This window comes from Puma concolor, chromosome C1 (assembly GCF_028749965.1).
Source record: "Puma concolor isolate L17-30 chromosome C1, mPumCon1.1.hap2, whole genome shotgun sequence".
In the NCBI taxonomy this organism is placed as follows: domain Eukaryota; kingdom Metazoa; phylum Chordata; class Mammalia; order Carnivora; family Felidae; genus Puma; species Puma concolor.
The window spans coordinates 122,597,011-122,618,254 of NC_141674.1; the positions used below are offsets into that span (position 1 = coordinate 122,597,011).

Here is a 21,244-nt window from a genome sequence, read left to right on the forward strand (position 1 = left end):
TGATATCCCAGAAAGGAAATCCTTGGAAAAATAAAATAATCAAGGTGATAGACATTTATGAATATATTTTTTAATTTTCTATTGATTAACACTAACAGGTGCAATAAGCATAATTTTTTAAGCTATATTCTATTTTTGTAAAAAATGCAACCATTAATTAAAAGGCAAAACTTATTTTTGATTTCACAATTTTTTCTTATACATGATCTCTGTGTTATTTCACTTTACCCAGGGGCCAATCTTATTCTACACACACATGCATACACACACACACACACACATACATAAATATAGACATATACATATATTATAATTTTAAAATCTTATTTAAAACAGTTTAAAATGAAGAAATCAAAATGAGGGAGATGAGGGATATTGAACCTTTGGTATAGTGAGGATGCTAATTAGTGGGGCCCAGAATGTTCTAAGGCTACTTCTAGATTAGGAAAGCTTATATTTTTTTCCTCTTATAATTAGTATATATTTCTTTCATTGTAGATTTTATGTTTAGGAAATTACACACTGTATCAAAAAATCCTCAACCCATACAGACAAAATACAATTGTCAACAGTGATTCAATTTATAATAAAAAGGAAAAAAAAAACTTTCCAACAAATTTGCCCAGTTTCAGAATAGATGAGGTGATTTAGAAATGGCTTGAGAAGTGCCGTCCATAAGCACTGTCTTAAAATTAATCCACCCAGTTTTTATATGATTTAGAAAAAAACCACCTATGGGAGAAAAGCTTTGTGATACAAATCACCTGTCCTTAGACAAAGGTGGGTTAGACATTTAGTTACATGAATCTTACGTTTCTAACGTTACTGAATAACTACCACTTTCTCCAGAAAACCTGTCAGTCCATCAGAGTGAAGATGTCAGTAGAAGGGCAAGCAAAACTTATCATACAGTGAACCCTGCCATATTTTCTTCAGCGATCTCTTCAAGACATCTGGCACCCTTCAACACCAGCTAAGTCTCACTTGAAACTTGCCAAGAAACCTACTGAAATCATTACATGAAGTTCTCTAAATAGCTAACAAAGGCAACTTTGAATCAAATATGCAACTGGTTTAGGATCAGTCTTTGGGATTCTTCAAAGAATGATGCCCTGTTCATTTTTACTGTGTTTTGTTTAAACTATTTTGCACGCATTATCATGTTCAGCAGTGTGAATATCAAAAAGGGGGAAATATAGGTACTAACCTCTAATAGATTTCTCTAGAGGATTTAGCATGGAAGAAAATGATAGTGGATACTATAATCAGGAAAAGAAATGCTGAATTCTGACAATATATATTTCTAATTGCTGCAAATGTTATTCACAATTAAAATTAAAATATAGTGTGTTTTTTTTCAAGAAAAAATAGTGTGATTATTGTAAACAACTGACCACAGACTACAAAATCACAGAGGTTAATTTATAGAAAAATCTAGATAGAACTGGCATACATAAATTTTCAAACCCAATCAGAAATTTGTCTTAATTAGCTAAAGTGAGTAATATTATATATTGTGCCAAATGAGATGACAACCAACATGAACAATTTTTAAAATAATTAACAGCGGCCACAACAAACATAATTTCAATATTCATCTTAAGGGTTTTCCCTTCCAAAGTAGCCCTCAAGTGTAATGTTGCAAGAACATCCTCTTTATAATGTCTTCACAGACACTGACACATATTTATTATCTACAATAGAAAATCTTGACTTTTAACAAGGATTTCATGTTAGTAAAACAACTGAAATTCAACGAGTGCAAATCTGGTGAATAAGTGATTTTTAAAGGGGAACACTAATTTAGGTGTAAAATAAAGTTAAAATAATTAATTTATATTCATACCACTTAACATTTCTCTTTGATTAGATAATGTGATTAGTGTGTTTGTATGTAATGTGTCTTATGCCTACAAGCACAATTTACTGTGATGCCATCTATCTTAGGATATACCCTTATTTATAATCTGAAAGATGAGAGTTCTCCCCAAAATTGAATTTATAAGGTTTATCAGGGGTAACTTCAAACCACTGAAATTTCCACGATAAAGTGTTGTGATTATCTAAAATGAAAGTTAAAGTGAAGCTTCGCACATAAGAAGTAAGTCACACCCTGTATTCTTTCTTTCCTTGTCTCAGGATCCTAGGTGCACTTCTCCTTAGTTTGCTCATAAGTAATCAGGCTTCCTCAAATGAGGGAATAGGGAAGGGCCCTTACCTGGAAATCACATTCCTTGGCCTGCCTGCTGCTGATGTCCTCCTGGAAATCCATCTCAGGAACACATTAGATCTGGTGTCCCACGACCAGTGACCAGCGGAAGTGTCCCTTCCTTACAACTGGCTTTCCTGCTTGTTCCTAGTCTCCATGGCTCTGGATTACCCAGGAAGTCCTCGAGGAGTTCATCCTCTTGAGCCACAGAGACAGAGACAAGCAGGTTAGAGGGATTGCACTCAAGTCAAGAAAGACTTTGTATCAGCTGGGTGGTCTGGCACAGAAGATCTAATTGTTCACAAGGGCACGTGGTATGGAGGCCCCAGCATCATCAGCAGACAGGTACAATGCTAGAAGTCACACCTGCGTTTTCACTGGCTTCCTGTCCAATCACTACTCTAAGTTCACAACATAATCTTTGTACTTATATGGTGGCACCAAACTCTCTCTCTTCCATAGTCCGGGATCTCTACCCATAACTGTATGGTCATGGCATGCGTGACCAACTCATCGCTAGTCAATTCCAAAGACTTCTGTTAATAACTATGCATTATTGTGCTCGCTTCGGCAGCACATATAATAACTATGCATTACTTGTAAGAAGGGTCACTTAGGACATTTCTATGAACAGAGAAATTGTTATTAACTTGATTCTCTCGGAAGAAACAACATTCCTTGGCAGAAAAAAAAGATACAGTATAGACTAGACATACTTCAACGATACAGAAAGGACAAACTAGCAAGTCAAAGACACAGAGTAAGGAGAAACTACAGATAAAACATTACTGTTTCTCCTCAGCCTGGAGATATCTGAATACAAAGGATAATCACTTCCTCAAAACAATCTGGAAAATGCCTAGAACTTAAATATATATTTTTAAAATTTTACTTATAAATTCCAGTAAAGATAAGGAATGCTTATAATACCTTACACTCATAGTGTAAAAATTTACAAAATGTTACTTCCCCTTAAGATGAGATGAATTATCGGGGGAGCCTGGGTGACTCAGTAGGTTGAGTGGCCAACTCTTGATCTTGGCTCAGGTCACGATCTCACAGCTTATGAGATCAAGCCCTGTGTCTGGCTCTGTGCTGACAGCACGAATCTGCTTGGGATTTTTTCTCTCCCTCTCTGTTCCTCCTCCACTCATAAGAGAGTGAGGCTGCTGTCTCTCTCAAAATCAATAAATAAACTTAAAAAAAAAGATGAGGTGAATCATCTAACTCCCAAATAGGTCTGGAATGTTCATGAAGGGGCATTATCTTATTTCCTACTGTGCTACATTCTGAAGAATCAACACAGACAATAATTAAACAGTATAAGCTGAATTACTGTTGAAGAAAAGTTTCATTCATGATCTGAATTTGTTTGATAAAAGATCTTTAGCTGAATCACAAATATGCTTTTTGAAAAAATAAAGAATTATGGGGGAAGGAAAAAGGAAAAGAAATTATGCCTTTCTCCAAGCTATGGTATCCTTTTATTTTTAAAACCATATAAATGGATAGAAATTTATTTTACATTCTTTGAGTAGAGTTTAAGTATCTGATTGAAGGGAAGATCTACTGAATGCTGATTCTACCTTGGGGACATATTTCTATTATAATTATGAACATTAGTTGTTATAAATCAATTAATCAATCAACCAAGTAAAGAATCAACAGACCAAAACAAATGACCTAACGTCTTCAAATTCTATACAAACCTTGCTCTTTGGAACGGGAATGAAAGAATACGAGCTTATAAGGTAGCTCAAGGCCTAAGAGACCCTTTTTCTATTTATGTCTTCCTCCCCATATGGTATGCACATATATATTCAATTATTATTATTGTCATGATAGTGATTTTACGAGAGGGAAAAAAAAGCTAGGAGATGGTCATATATGAGGTTCAGAATTAGTGGAAAAAAAGAAAAAGAAAAAAAAGATAGTTCATAAATACACAGAGCAATTGAATAAGAGTCATGTATTGATTGCTGTTGTGCAGATCTGAAGATATTATAAAAATATAGTAGATGTTTAGATAGCATACCCAAAAAAGGAGTAGATATGTAAATTATTATGGGGTAAATTAACTATTTGGGTATTCTGCTACTGAGAGTTTAAATAGAATTTCAAATGATATGGGTAGCTATGAAACCGTATGTTATGAACACAACGCAAACTCCACAAAAAAGAGAGCATATGATGGTCTTAACAGAGCATGGGGAAAGGACGAAACTAATAAAATTAATTTATGCTTGTTTACATTTACACATTAAAAAATAATGATTTGTATATCTTGGAATTTGTAGGAATACGGTCACTAATAAATATGAGAATACTGGTACTGATAGTTGACAACAAAAATTTACTTTATATATTTACATATATGATTTTTTTAATATAAAAAAGAATTTGAGTTAGCTTAGAAAGATTTAAGAATAACATGATAAAAAAAATTAGAAAGAGAAAAAGGAAAATAAGAGAGGGAAACAGGTGTTACCAAAGGTAAGCGTCATGTCCAAAGTACACTAATGCAGTTACATGACTCACCGTACACATAAGAAAAATATGGGAAGTTTTCAGGAGAAGCACATGCATCAGTTTAGATAAATCATAGATGTGTGTATATGTTTGCATATGAGTATGTATGTGTATGTGTCTGTATAGAAATAGAGATACTGGGGCGCCTGGGTGGCGCAGTCGGTTAAGCGTCCGACTTCAGCCAGGTCACGATCTCGCGGTCCGTGAGTTCGAGCCCCGCGTCAGGCTCTGGGCTGATGGCTCAGAGCCTGGAGCCTGTTTCCGATTCTGTGTCTCCCTCTCTCTCTGCCTCTCCCCCGTTCATGCTCTGTCTCTCTCTGTCCCAAAAATAAATAAACGTTGAAAAAAAAAATTAAAAAAAAAAAAAAAAAAAGAAATAGAGATACTGAAAGACACACACACACACACACACACACACACACACACACACAGGAAGAGACAGAAACAGAGAGGCAAAGAGACAGATAGAAACAGCACCAGACACAGACAGAACACTGTATAGAAATAGAGAGATTTAAAGAAAGACACACACACACACACGCACACACACACACACACACTCAGAGAGACAGAGAGGCAGAAAGACAGAAACAGAAACAGTACTAGACACAGAGACAGAACACTTCTCACGTGGCTTCAGAAAAATCATTGTGTTCTAGCGGGGACATCTCCAACCTATGCCTAAAAGATGATAAACTTCTTAGAGCAAATATATTCTTAAATTATTTGTATGGAATACTCTCTGTTTGCCAGGTCCATTCTCCAACTGTCCCTCTGCAGTTTCCAGAGGCTGGCGTCTACAGTGAGCATGCCTTGACAGTGGAAGGCCTCTGCAGGATACTCAAAGATTGAGAGGAGGGGCGCCTGGGTGGCGCAGTCGGTTAAGCGTCCGACTTCAGCCAGGTCACGATCTCGCGGTCCGTGAGTTCGAGCCCCGCGTCGGGCTCTGGGCTGATGGCTCAGAGCCTGGAGCCTGTTTCCGATTCTGTGTCTCCCTCTCTCTCTGCCCCTTCCCCGTTCATGCTCTGTCTCTCTCTGTCCCAAAAAAATAAATAAACGTTGAAAAAAAAAATTAAAAAAAAAAAAGATTGAGAGGAGAGAGAGTTCAGGGTATTAATTCCCGGGACCCACTCACTATTAGGGTATGGCTTGGCAATGACTGAATTGCTTAATCTGTGGACACATCCTACTGGTCCATCCTATTCTTCAGAACTACAGGCTTCTGGATTCATAACAGCCTGTGCTTCATTCCTTTAGTCCTGGGACCACCATACCTTGCCCTGATAGCCGACTTTAAATTGTTTTCCCATCCTTTGTGTTTCCCCTTAATCCTGCCCACATTTTGGATAATAGTCCCTTAATTAATTGCATTTCACTTACCCGTCTTGAGTGTGCCATTTTGTTAATTTTTAGGACCCTGACCATTCAATTATAAAAACCAGTACACTCTTTAGATCTCTCACTAGGAGGGCACAATAGTTTTCTAGCTAATTTCTATATGGCTAAAATACTAAGTATTATATATTAGAGATGTTAATAAACCTAAAACAAAATCAAAGAAAACATAAAAGTTTGGTTTCCATCTCATGTGAAGCTAGAGGAATGCAACTTTGTTTGATTCACATCATGGATATATTTATTTTGTTCATGTTTGTGTGTCTCTGGACCTAATACCTGTACATAGAGCATCAAGTGCTCTAAAATGATCTAAAATTCATTTATTACTCCTCTGTGAACTGGATTGAAGCTCTCTACCAGAAACAAATGAGTAAGGGAATACATTTCTGTAAAACTGAAGCAGGAGAAATATTTTAAATTATCAGTTTTAAAGTAAATTTTGATCTTGAGTCTTTCAACAAAAATCACACATTTCACATGCACTTCACATGCACTTAATGTAAGACCATGAGGCAGAAAAAGCCAAATTGTTTGGTGCATTGTATATATAAGTTAATACATGACTCTCCCAAAATTGTAGACCAAATTCATCACTAAATCAACATACCTGAATTACATTTAAGAAATCTTTCTTCACAAGATTCTTCCTCACTTTTAGCGAGATCTTTTATATTATTGCGCATGCATACATACACACATACACACACATACATACATCCCTTTTCGGCATGGGTGACTAATTTTATCATATTGTACCTCAAATATTACAGATATACACTTAACTAGTAACCCAATAAATGACAATTGATTCTATCTTTAAGAATTTTTGTGTTTGGTGACATTGCTATATCCTATTGGGTGAACTCTCTAGCAGCCTCTTGGGTTATAAGGTCAAGGTCCAGAATCACCACTTTTTCTCAGAAGACTGGATATTGTAAAGTTGACTTCCACTTCAAAGATTTCAAATGATTAATGAAAATGAAGTGTGTGTGTGTGTGTGTGTGTGTGTGTTACTTTAAGATGAAGTTATTCAGACCCAGAGAGAGAGAGAGAGAGAGAGAGAGAGAGAGAGAGATTTGCCCAAGGTCACCTAATGAAATGATGGCAGAGATTTGACTCAGACACTCCAGTCTAGTGACCTTCTCTGTTAATTAAGAGCATTAAAACAAACTGAAGAAAAAGACAAGAGCTCAGGACATAAAATACAAATGGCTTCCATCATTATTTCATCTGTGCTTAATTCCTTCATGGCTAGCAGACCGAATGCGGAATTAGAGTTCCTACCTGATTTGGCCAACTCTATTGCCTTCTAAATGTTAATTCCAGTGGTCCTGTAAGGTCTTCCATCATGACCTGCATGAAATGCTCTGTAACTTGTAGGAGGCTTTACCACATTTTCTACTTCTGCTACCAACTAATCTTGGGGTTCAATTTTCTCCCCAAGCCTCATCTTTTCCATCACTAATAGGAACAAATTATATTAGGTAGTTATGGGTGCCCTACTGGTGTAAGCCTTCCATAAATTTTTAATAACTTTATAAGTAGGAAACATTTCCACATACTTCAAGCTATAATATCTGTGAAAATCCCCAATTCTGATAAAATTTTCCTGAATACATTGATGGATCAACGTTTGAGTGGAATTTATAGGTGAATCAATCCCCTAGGACTGATTGTTGATGGCATCAAAACAAAGTTTGAGCTTAGCCCCATATCATCCAATATAGTGTGAAAGTATTTTCCCAAGTCAGCTACCTATTCCTTCCCCAGGACCTTTGTAAAGTTTTAAAGGGCTGCACTATTTGAAAGAACACCCTTGAAGTTTGAGACCACTCTGAATTTCAAAATCCACATGGATATTTGATTCACTGTTCACTACTAGAAATTTTGCTAATATTAAAATGATGCTTCTGACACATAAAGTGTTTCTTCTATTTCCATTCAAACTTCCTAAATAAGAAGGCTTCTTATGTAGGATGTTTTAAAACAACATCTCATTACATTTCCCTGCCTGGAGAAGAAACCTAGGGAATCACTCCCAAATTATAGGGAGAATTTCTTCTGGAAAAACCACACAAATTCTAGGAAGACTGTACTCTTTTAAAGAAGATCTCTTGGGGCGCCTGGGTGGCGCAGTCAGTTAAGCGTCCGACTTCAGCCAGGTCACGATCTCGCGGTCCGTGAGTTCGAGCCCCGCGTCAGGCTCTGGGCTGATGGCTCAGAGCCTGGAGCCTGTTTCCGATTCTGTGTCTCCCTTTCTCTCTGCCCATCCCCCGTTCATGCTCTGTCTCTCTCTATCCCAAAAATAAATAAAACGTTGAAAAAAAATAAAAAAAATAAAAAAAAAAAAAGAAGATCTCTTTTCAGGTCCTTTTAAAAGAGGCATTTCCAGGAAGAAAATTCAATGGAAAATTATCCTTTGCTCCCATCTCCCTGTCACATCTCCTGCAAAAGGCCCAATTCTCAATATCACTACATTTAGTCATTTTGTGGTGCTGCTAATCACTTGGAAACTTTAAATGCTCCCTGAGAACAAGAAATCCAGAATGAGTTCATTCCTGCACTAATGGGACAACCTCAGATTTATTTTCAAGTGGATTTGTTGAGCTTATCACCTCTCTCTAAATTGCAACAAAATGATAATTGAAGTTAAAGTAACTATTTCCAAGTAAAAATAAAATGGAGATTGCATACCTTGATTTAAAGCTGTCAGGTGGCATGAGTTCCAAAGTATGAGTTGGTCCATATAGGTTTACAACATATAATTTGATGGTTGGGTTCATTTGACCTGCCTTTGAGAAAATGAGAGTGGTAATACAAACATATTAAGCATTAAATTATATTGAAAAGGAAAGTGTTTTGATTCCTTTACAATTCTGCATTAGAATACGGAAAAAGTTTAATTTCTCTAAAGTAGAAATGATTTCAAATTCAACAACCTGATTGCCTTCAATTGTCTTTGTAGATTGCTGTTTCTCAAGCATTTTAGTCAGACAATTAAAGGTGATGGAAAATCATGATGGCTTTATTCATTAGGCATCGCTACTGTGTTCTTTCCCTAGGATAACACCAGAAGGGCTGGCTTTACAAAACAATGAGTAGAACAAGCTGCTACTTACATTATAGGATAAGAAATGCAATGAGAGAAAAGCTTAGCTAATTAAAAGAAGAAGAAGAAGAAAACGAAGAAGACGACCTGCCAATCTAGGTAGCACATGCTTAAAATTCCCCAATACCTAATCCCTTCCATTGCATTAAACATTCCTAGATTTCCTTTTAAACTGTAGTGAACACGACATGGGGTACAAGTGCCCCTTCAGAGGTGGTGGGCCACAGAGCATACTGCCCTCACTAAGTACCGAGCTAGAGCAGTAGAAAGACAGTGGTAAGAATAGGTAATAACCAGCCTAGAGCATTAGTATGTTTCTGGCTCACAGTATGTAGTAAAGGCATTACGTTAATCAACCTACTAAATATTCCTACTTCCCACTTAAGATATAATTATAACCCTTTTCCAGATGACAATGGACAAGCCAAGCAAACAGTGGAAGATGGGATATCTAATAACTGAGGAAGCCGGCATGTAAACCCGGGATGCTCTTCCATGCTGCAGTTATGTGTCAGTTCATTCCTAGGCAATAGTTTCCAAAGTCTTTCTAAATATACTATGAACTCATAGGGGGAAGAAATGGGACCTTTTCCCAATATATTCCAAGCAGTTTGGAATGAATACAAGAATGTGTATGTGAATAAATGACTTACAGAATCAGTTGACTAGTGGTGGTGCAGTGTGTTTCTGAACAAAGTACCGATGTGTTGTTGGGGTGTGACTGCTGTTTTAGGAGAAGGCTATCTGAGATATACAAAGAAAGACAAGGAAATTAAAACTGGGTTAAATTAGGAGACTGACAAAATCTAAGGAGGATGATAAAAGTGATTTAAAGAGGAGAATGAAAATGAAAAATCCATGTCCAAGTAATTGGCATTGATAAAACCCGAAGTTGAACAGGACCAGAAGCAACGTCATGCATTCCACCAACACTCAGTAATAGCTCCATGAGAACTGTGTTATTAGGCTATTAAATATGACTAGCATGGAGGGAAAGGCAAAGGGATGAATGGGTGAAGCACAGAGGAATTTTAGGGCAGTGAAAAATACTCTGTGATACCATAATGATGGATACATGTCATGTATTTGTCCAAATCTACAGAATGCACAACACCAAAAGTGAACTGTAATGGAAACTATGGACTTTGGGTGATTATGATATGTCAGTGTAGCTTCATCAATTATAACAAATGCACCATTGTAGTGAGTGATGCTGATATTGGGAGAGGCTATGCATGTGTGCGTGCAGATGGCATATGGGAATTCTGTCCCTTTCTCTCAATTCTGCTGTGAACCTTAAACTGCTCTAAACAATAAAGTCTTAATAAGAAACAAAAATAACTAGCACACCTGTGGAAGTGTATCATACACAGGTCAGAGGTTCTGAGCCAAAGAAAGGGGTGAGGAATGTCTTCCACTACAGAAACAATGCTATAAAGAGAGATGATGGCAATGGTTCATATACTGAAGGGCTTCCTGGAAGATAAGCTATGATCCTGCCTCATGGAGTAGGATCTGGTGTCAGATTTTATAAAGTTTTTCATTATTTTAAAACCCTCAAGTTCTGGGCACATCTGTCTTGGACAGTTTAGTTTTATACCACACACAGGAGCTCCCTTTCACATCACTACTGTTTCAATTTAATTGTCGTGACCCTCCCTGAAAAAAACGGCCTTATCCATTTTTTCAATCTAACCATTTCTTTAGTTTGACCACATATACTAAAAATTAGAGCTGGGATACAATATTTAGTAGTGCCATTCAAAGTGTTGAACTTTGACCAGCAGCAAGTATCCATCAGTATCACCTGGCATCTTAGAAACACAAATACTAGGCCCACACAAACTCAAAATCAGACTCTATAGTTGTGGGCCCAAGATTCTGTGTTTTAACAAGACTCTCAGATAGCTATAATTAGTATGCAAATTTTATAAGACACTGATATATATGTATATATTTTTTCAATAATATATATTATTGCTAGTATATGTAGTAATACATATATATTCAATAATGTATAATATATAATAACATATAATAATATATAATATTGTATACATATATACACATATTGGATACATATGTAATATATACATGTATATATTATATATTACAGTTCAGTGGTTACCAAAGGTGTTAACCTGGTTCAGAATTACCCAGAGGGCAGGAAGGCTTATTTAATAAGATTTAACCAGGGGCGCCTGGGTGGCTCAGTCGGTTAAGCGTCCGACTTTGGCTCAGGTCACGATCTCGTGGTCCGTGAGTTCGAGCCCCGCGTCGGGCTCTGGCTTGATGGCTCAGAGCCTGGAGCCTGCTTCTGATTCTGTGTCTCCCTCTCTTTCTGCCCCTGCCCCGTTCATGCTCTGTCTCTCTCTGTCTCAAAAATAAATAAAATGTTAAAAAAAAATTAAAAAAAAAAAAAAGATTTAACCAGCATTTCTCATGTCATGGGACATGACTATTATTTACTGAATATAGACGATGGGCAAGATGTTAAAGATCCTCAAGTATTGTTTGATTATCAAAAATGAGACAATACTTCCCTGAGAATATGTCACAAGTCAGCAGTTTAGAGTCAAAGTAGGTTTCCCTTCTGTAGCTTAAAAATACCTCATAATTTTGTCACATAGACTAACAAAACAGTAATTTCTAAAAATGTCTAAAGTTTAAAAAATGTCTAAAACAGTATATAGTAGCAAATTAAAAAGATAGCTATCATAAAGACATTGAATTTTCTAGTTGGTGAAAAATTGTGCCTATTTTTATTTTTCAATAAACTCATTTGGAAAAAGAGAAATTAAATTGATTTTTTGTCAGTTCATATCAATGATGAATAATTTTATGACATACTTTGTCAAAGACACAGATGGTATTTACCATATCATAAGATAGTTTTTTGTTCATTTGTTTGTTTTTAATGTTTGCAACTCTGCTATGCTTCTACCTGTATGGGATCACCGATAACCCTGTTAGCTTTTACATGAAAACAAACTAAAATTTGTGTACACATGTGGCCAATTTTAGATAAAAAACAAACATTAGGCTATTTCCAAAACTCAGCTGTCCATCAGTCTATAATCTCAATTAGATTTTTATCTCTCCATGGAGTTTTGAAATTAAGTGCACACTGCAAGTTCATTCACACCTTTCAATATCTGGATCATTTCAATACTTTGCAAATTAGAGGAGTTCATCTATTTGCTTTTTACAGTCACATTTTCCAGAAAGACTGCATATCTACAGAATCCTTCCTCTGTAATTCTGAAACACAAGCCTCAATAATAATTAACCTTATTTTACTGGCAACTAAATTGTCATTAAACGAGATAATGCTTTAATTAAGAAGATTAACCTGAGGTTACTGAGATAGAACTGTGCATCTCTTTTGTGCTGAATTGCTAATGATAGGGTATTTTATGAGTTCTGAATCATGCTGAATTAAGTAAAATACAAATATATTTGTTTAGTGTAAGTATTTCATTAGTAAATCTGACCACATTGAGTATTTGCTGTACTTATTTTAATCTAGTTTAATTTGAAGCACAATTTAGTGTGACTCTATGAATTACTTCAATGTCTAAAGTACTACTTTTTGTAAGTTTATTGCAAAAGTAAGAGCAAATCAAAATAATACAGTTGTTAGTGGAAGAACTGACAAATGTTTTGTTTTTTTTTTACACCAGAGTGGAAAATAATGACTTTCAAAGTTTAAGTAATTTATCCAAAATGATACTGAAACTTATTCTGAGAACAAGGATCAAGCTCAGACCTACTTTCTTCCAGTCCTATGGTCTTAAGTACCTGGGCAGGGATTCCTACTAAAAACCTCCCGAGGATTTACGATTCTTTCTCTTGGCATGGCTGCTAGAATAGCTAATGTTTCTTTGTGTTTAATACTTCTCAGTGGTGGTAATTAACACACACTCAGGACTTTTACCTTGCATTACCTGTCTTTATCTATGTATCTATTATTTATATATCTTATGTATCCATCCATCCATCCATCACCTATCTCTCTCTCTCTCTCTCTCTGCTTGCCTACCTACCTACCTATCTATCCATCTATCTATCTCATGTGTAAGACTAAGAATCATATGTATATCTTACTAAGTCATTAGGAGTAAATGGAGCAAACAGAGCTACACATATATTTGTTAATTTGACAAGATGATATTTCGATTCCAGGTATGTCCTCAGATATATAAGTTAACCTCTGGTAGTTTTACAAAGAGGGACAGAATCAATAAATTTGAGTTATTTCCCTGTTCTTAAAATAACTCTGACTTTTATAGAAGGACTTAGCCTTTTAGAGAGCTCAGTTTGTCCATTTATAAATAGAGGCAATTGTGAAGAAGTCCAAATAAGGAAAAAAAATAGTGAAACTATCTCTGAAAATATGAAGTATATTATTAGCACACATGATTTACATAATAGCAAAGATTATTTTATGCCTAGCTTTATTATTGAGAATTATAAAATAATTAACCTATTAATAACAAAACATCTAGATTTATCAACTCAGTATTTTCTGAATCAAATTTCTCAGATATTTCTATTTGTTTATGTGTTTGCCTCAGTCTTTTAAAATTATGAGGTCTAGGAGTGTCCCAGTTCAAGCATCAGCAGCCTCTAACTGAGAAGGCAATTTGAAAATGCACCTATTGCGTATGGTTCTTAGCATAAGTCCTACAATTCCCCACTCCTCTTGGGACATGAATTACAAAAAAAATTGATTCTTCCCTGGGGCTGATTTTATTTCCTTTTTGCAGTGAACAAACTAAACAGTTGTGTGTGAATAGCTTGCCTATTCACATGTGCTTTTCACAATATGCCACTTCATTTTGTATTTAAATTGTCAGGTGAATTTTCATTATCATAAGTAAATCAAATGATGTGAGAATTAATACATTTGAGAAGTCTTTTCAGTCATTTTTGGGGGGAAAGATTCAGTTATGCCTTATAGGAACAAACTGTCATTCGTAAAACATGGCTAAATCTATATTAGAGAAGTCATAAGTTGTGTACTTGAAGTACAATAAAAATCTCTTCGTGAATGTGATTATTTTGTTGTTAGGCTAGGTTGCCATTTTCTCCTGAAGAGCACAGAATATATACGGCTTCTAACTTATATCCAGAAAAGACCTACACATAATATTTCAAAATCATAAAATTAGATTCCTCTCAATTCTCCTGTCTTTCTCAGCTATAAGCCAGTCGTTTAATACTACCTACAGTCTACAGAAGGAAGACAAGATTGAGAGAAAACAAACAAGCAAGGAAACAAAATCCAAAAAACAAAACCACAACAGATGGTACCGAATCTCACTGAGTAAACAATCTTCTTATTCCTGACTCTCTATATTCAAGCCAGCCTCCTTCCTTCCTTCCTTCCTCCCTCCCTCCATATCCTTTCTTCCCACCCTCCTTCCCTTCCTTCCTTTCCTGTTTCCTTTCCTTTCTCCCTCCCCTCTCCTCCCTCTCCCCTCCCCTCCCCTCCCCTCCCCTCCCCTCTCCTCTCCTCTCCTCTCCTCTCTTTCCCTACCTTGAGTAACTTGGGTCTGGTAGATGAAAGGAAAATAAAGAAAGTCACCCCTACCCAGACCATGCCTTCACTGCAAGTATAGAATAACATGTGTCATGGGTAATTTGTCCAATACTTTGACCAATTAATGTAATGCACAAGTTGAAAGGTACAAAACCGATCATGCTTGGGAAATATAAAGTACAACACACGAAAGGAATGGCTTAAAAATAGCTTCTAAATCGAATTAGCAGCCATCTCTTACCAAATTAAGAGGTGAACTGTGTAAAGTGGAATTTAAAAACTTTCCTATAAAACATCTTTACATGATTAATGCATAAGGGTCCTCACTTATGAGACTTTTTCTTTGTAATATCATCATGGGGTAAATACACCTTTAAAAATAGAACTTAAGGTATCAAAAATGCCATACAATAGAAAAAACAGTTACACTCCAGATGTTTTGCAACCTGCTCCCTACTTGAAAATGGTTTTGCTCTCTGGGCAAGATTTCCATATTTGCCTCACTCAATAAAACAATTCCATCTATCTTAGCCATGCCTGGCTATGGCTCTACCCCAGCATGTTATAAAGTATGTTCCAGAGTATGCTCTGCCAAAATAATGCTGATGTTAATACTAATACTAATAAATTCTTTACAGAGATTCTTTATGCTTAGTCTATTCCTTACTGGAGATACTTTATGCTTAGTCAATTTTTTACGGGAGATTTATAATACACATTAACATATAGTATATTAAATGCTCTACGAAATAATCTGAGAGAAGTGGGATTTTTCTTTTTTTTTGACTAAGAAATTTCAACTCATTTAACCATGAGACTTTTTCTTCCCTTATAACACCTATTACCAACTAGAACATGACAAATGTTAACAAACAGAATGTACTTTTGGAGAAACCTGTGCCTTAGCATCAGTGCTGCCCCTTATGTCTTCTCACCTTTTTTCTAACTGGGATGGTGAGGGAAAACAAGAATGAGAGCATCAAAGGGAAATAAATGCAGCAAAAGTGACCGTTCCCAAGCCCTCAATCATCTCTACCTCTTCCTACCAGAACAGTGTGTATAGGCTACTGCAAGCTCTAAAAAGATGAGTCAGCTGACCAGTAGGAAAAGCTTCTTTTTTTCTGCAAAGACAATTTGTTCACGAACCAAGGATACTATCAATCAAGTCAATGGTGCAGAGAGAGAGAACAAACTAGTACTTCTATGATACTTACCTTAGGATATGGATACTGCTTTCCTTTGGGATACAATGCTCCGGTAAATCGAGGAATAATCATGTTAGGCACCAACGAGTCATTTATCATCAGGAAGGCAAGCCTTTCTCCATCTGGTGACCACCAGTGGGCAATATGAGAATGCAGAAGTTCCTCTAGAATAAATGAGTGTTATTTGAAACCAACTGTAGAGATGTGGGCTCAGTGACCCACAAACATCTGTCCTTGAAATCTCCATTGCACATATACATTTTTTTTCCTAAACGGTGTGTTGGGTTTTATCAACATCATGAAGAATTCTTTATTTCTGAGTTACCCGTTTAGTCCCAGGGGAAGCAGGTGCAATGGAAAGAAAGGATGAAGCAATGAAGTCAGGATTTCACAGACCGTCAGCAAATGTGAAGAGAGAAGGTGAAAGCACTATTGGAATAAAAAGACTAAGAACAGTAACTGAAGACTGAGATATGGCATAAAACCATATTCATGTCACCATTCATTTATATTTGCATTCGATCATATCTCCATCATCAAACAAGTTGAATTTCGGCATTTGTCAATGCCTTGACAAACTAGATTCGTGAAATTATTTTGAGCTCTCAGGAAATAGAATAAGAAATATATTGGATATCATTCATGTGACCAGATCCACTATTCATTTGTCTATACCTGCCTTCTGTCCCAGTAAGTTAACTTGTATCAACTACAGTAAAAGGGCTGTCATGCTTTCCAGAGCATGGCCATTAGGGTACAATGGCAAGAGATTAGAAGGAGAAGAGTGAAATCAGAGTATTTGCTCCCTTGGCCTTATCCTGCAATGTCACTTCAGGCTTGCTGTATGTTTTAAATAATGTCACTACTCCTATGGATGCAGTCTTTTCCATGAAATGTTCTCCTTTTGTATCTTGTAATGCATGGTTCATCTCTATGGACATAGGGGTGGTATAATAGCTTGGTTGCTACTGGTCTAGATTATATCTCTGTCCTTTATGGTTTCACTTCATAAATGTGGTCTCGTTGTAAATAGATCTTCTTCAGAATGTGCCAGCTCTTTCCTTTTGGTACCTTGACAAATGCCATGAAGAATACCAGCAATAGACTCAGAAAAGGGACCTTTAAAGTGAGATTTTGAGATTACCTTGGAGATCTATATCTGTATCTATATCTGTATATCTATATCCATCTATATCTGCACTACCTTCGATGTAACAATCACCCTTCCAGGAAGGAATTGGAGCATAAATAATCCGTAGCAAAGGATGGAATCATGAGTAATCCACTGTCACTGGTGATGACACAGAATGAAATGCAGATAGAGAGGAAAGGTTTGGGGAGGGTAATTGGTGGTGGCACTTGATTTCCACAACAATGGCAACTCTAAAGATTATAAAGTGAAGTTCACATGGTTCATATGACACCTCAGGGAGAGTACATAGACATAAACTGAAATTGAAACCATGACTGCAAAATCAGGGATACAAAAAAGATCATCAGGGCATCTTTGAAGGAGTCTGTCTCTTCTGTAGTTGCAGGTAAGGCAGAGGTCCAAGAGTACACAGCAAGGGTTGCAGGGCTACAAGACAAATTTAGTGGCTCAACTCTGTGTGTGTTTGTTTGTTTGTTTAAGCTAAGACAGAGATATTAGCGGAGAAGTACTGGGACCCTGGCACATAGGATAAAGATGCTTAGGTAAATGTGTGCAGTATGCTTATGCTTTCTGGACCAGTCTCATAAATAAAACATTTTATAGTGGAATGTTGCTGTATGTGTCTAATTTTATGGCTGAAGATGCTGAACCTGAAAATTCCCACAAGTCTTCTTGCTGACAGAGGCAGCCTCTATCCAAGGGAGGGAGACATCCTCTGCATAAAGGCAGAGTGAAGATAAATCCCTGTAAAGTTTATGAGTTCTATATCCCTAGGGGAGAATTTGGAGATCTAGTAGCATAGTACACACTGAGATATATCTTCTAAAGTGAGAGAAAATTTGTTGGAATTGTACTCATGCAAAAGTGAAGAGGGAATAGATTCTTCAGATTCTGAAGAAACAGCTTAAAGCATATTCGCATATGATGCCCTGTTCTACTTCCCAGACAACCTGTGAAGCTGCCTGTTCTGAGCAGAGTCTGTGCAAGAAAGGGCTATGCAGCACATCAAGGCCATGGTACAACCCTTTCTGCCACCTTTACCTTGTGAACCAGCAGCTACAATGTTAATATAAATATTCATGGTAAACAGAGATGCTGTGCAGAGCTTCTGACACTCACTATATGGCAATCAAAACATAGATATTACAGGCTTTAGAGAAAGGCCATTTCCTCCTGTGCTGATTAATGTTCTCTATTTCAAAAGCAGATCTCTACTGGGGACTTGCAGAAGCAGTTAGTCTGACCATGGGATGCCAAGTGTCTATGCAACCCCGATTGCCCATCGTGCACTAAATGTTATCCGATTCACTGACCATAAAACTAAACACATAAAGCAATATCCCACTATAAAATAGAAGGGGTATATATGGGACTGGGACAGAACACAGAAGTAAAATGCCCAGAGTACTGCATCTTCTGCTTTACTCTGTCTCCTCAGCTCATGTCAAAATCTCAAGATGTGTTTTCTAATACACGTTGACAGGGGAGGAATAAATGCAGGCCTGGTTTATGGGCAGGTCTGTATGATGTACTTGAAGACTGTGAAATTGGATAGGCTCTGTACTACAGTCTGACTGAGGAACGGCATTAAAAGACCAAACTAAACATAAATCCTCCAAGTTGGCAGACTTTTGAACAAGATACTTAGTTTTCTACCTTTTGTGGAAGGAGAATTGGCTTGAAGCATGGGTCCACCCTGACTCATGCACGGTAACTAACAAAAGACCTGATCAGCGTTATGGGAAGACTAAAATTAGAAAACTAGTGACAAGGAAATGTAGGGAAAGATAACTGCATCCATCTATCAGGAGGGGTAAACATGTAAAAATGTGAAGATAGTAGTGTCCTACTTGATATCCTCTCCTCCACTGCATACCAGAGGAGGCTCTCAATCATCAGATGGACAATATGACTACTAAGTACAGGTCAGTCTGCTTGGGCTCCCACCATTACCTGCCAACAAGAGTGGCTGTCATTAAACTCTTGATATGGCATGATTTCCCAACAGAACCAGCTGGCTACCTGGTGACAGGTAGATCACATGGGAGCCATTCCATCAAGAACGGGTAGCATTTTGTCATTACAAAGACAGACACGTACTCTGGTTTAGATATGCCTTGGTTGCTTAAAGTCCTGTCAGCACTGCTATTCATGGGCTTACAGAATAGCGCACCCATTATCACAATGATTCACCCACATCACCACCGAACAGAAAAGATTTTATAGCAAAAAAGAAGGCAACAGGCTCAGACCATAAAATTCAGTGTTCTCCATTAGCTATATGTACCTGGCTTGATGGAAGGGTGAACTAGTCTTTTCTACCTCGGTTTTGGCCCTATAACAACCTTAAAGTTAGGATGTCATCATACATGTGTTTCTCTTGCATAGCCAGGAAGCACAGATCTGGGAACTAAGGGGTAGGAGTGTAGCATTCTCTTTCACCATCACCCCACTAACCCACTGGACACTGGACATATTTTGTTTCTTGTACTCAAGATAAGGAGATCAGTGGTTTTAGAAGTCCAAATGCCTGAGGGAGGATTGCTTCTAACAGGAAATGTCATAATCATGTTCCTCTAAATTAGAAGCTGAAATTTCCCCCTGACCATTTGGGGCTCAATAGGCCTGGAGGGAAAAAAAAAAAAAAACTGACAGAAAACATAGTCACTGTGTGTCTGTCTGATAATTAATCTCATCTGCCAGGAAGAATATATATGTCTTCACTATACAAAGGAGAGGAAAGAAAAAATATATCTGGACTCAGGAGATTCACAAATACTCCTTTGTTCAACTCTATCTCATTTTCCAATTCTACATTTTCCACATTCCAATTTCCATTTCAATGCAAAATTGAAATTGTAGCAACCTAATTAAGAAAAAGAAGCAAAGGAATAAGATTGGGCAGGGATAAAATTTTGGTTTGATCTACTAGGTAAATAACCTATGTAGTCAAAATGCTGGCAAAAGGTAAAGGCAAAAATGAATCATTAATTGACAAAGGAGCTATGATTACTAGGTAAGGCCTTATTTCTTGTTTAATGGGGGCATTTCCCCTGAAGCCTTATATGAAAAACACAAGTGTTGGCTGTAGTTATAAATTTCAGACAGGAATATAAACTGGACTGATGCCACTCTACAATGAAACAGTAGCAGATGGAATTTCATGTGTTCTTTCAAAGACACAAAGTTTTTGTTTAAGTAATAATAATACGACTTATCTCTGAGTTTTTGTTGGCCATGGCCAAGATGAAACCAGACAAATCAAATGAAGAAAATAAAGGTTTTTTTGCATGCTTTTTTATTTTCTTGGTTCTCACCCATTGGAATCATGTGAGTCTGGCTATGTTTCCCAACCAAAACTTACTGCTTCTATTACTGCAAAAACTATAGGATTCCTTCTTTGTAGGTTCTAGTAACAGCTTACGTACCCTTTCCATTTCAGGTGTTAATGACTAAATCATTACCAGCCATAGATTGCTACATATCCCTTGTCTTTGATAAGTGACCCCTTTGTTGATAAATTGTTTAATACTACTTTGAATGTGCCATTTTTTTTCCAAATGTAATTCTGATCCTGATTTGTACAAGTTACTTGCAATTCATATGAGGAGACCCATCCACAAGACACACTGAGGAAAAAAAAAGGCTAAATGCCAAATGGGTGTAAATTCTTGTGAGACTTAAAGGTACAGAGAGATCAGATTGCGTTGCCTAAAATCAACACTCAGGGTTTCTAAGAAATGGGTTCTATCCTAGCTGCAAATATGTATGCACAAGTACTGCCCAAGAATAAGAATGGCCCAGATTTGAGAACACTATTCAGGAGAAACTAGGTATCGTCTATTCTAATTTATTTTAGTGCGATCTATGTCTAAAGTTGTTCCTCACAAAAATGTTAAAATAGCAAACTAGTACACACAAAAAGTTATGTGACTTCCTTCAGGTACAAAAAATCAAGCTAACTGAAATGGGCAGGAGATAAATAAAAGAATCTTTAATATGCATCTGCTTAAGAGTTCTCTTGGATAATGCACACACTTTTGTAATTACATCTAATAGGGGCTCTTACTCATGGAATGAAACTTCCTGTTTAATT

At 36.8% G+C, this 21,244-nt stretch overlaps 1 protein-coding gene across 2 annotated transcripts in view; it reads right to left on the bottom strand.

Moving 5' to 3' along the window:
* The window catches only part of DPP10 (dipeptidyl peptidase like 10), a 659,495-nt gene that overhangs the window by 101,733 nt on the left and 536,518 nt on the right, over nucleotides 1-21,244 (bottom strand). For both annotated transcript variants that reach the window (XM_086718449.1, XM_086718450.1), the window contains exons 9-10: nucleotides 16,005-16,159; nucleotides 8,831-8,928 (exon numbers count right to left, since the gene is read on the bottom strand). In XM_086718449.1, coding sequence (XP_086574575.1) covers nucleotides 8,831-8,928; nucleotides 16,005-16,159 — 253 coding nt within the window. The remainder of the gene's footprint in view (nucleotides 1-8,830; nucleotides 8,929-16,004; nucleotides 16,160-21,244) is intronic.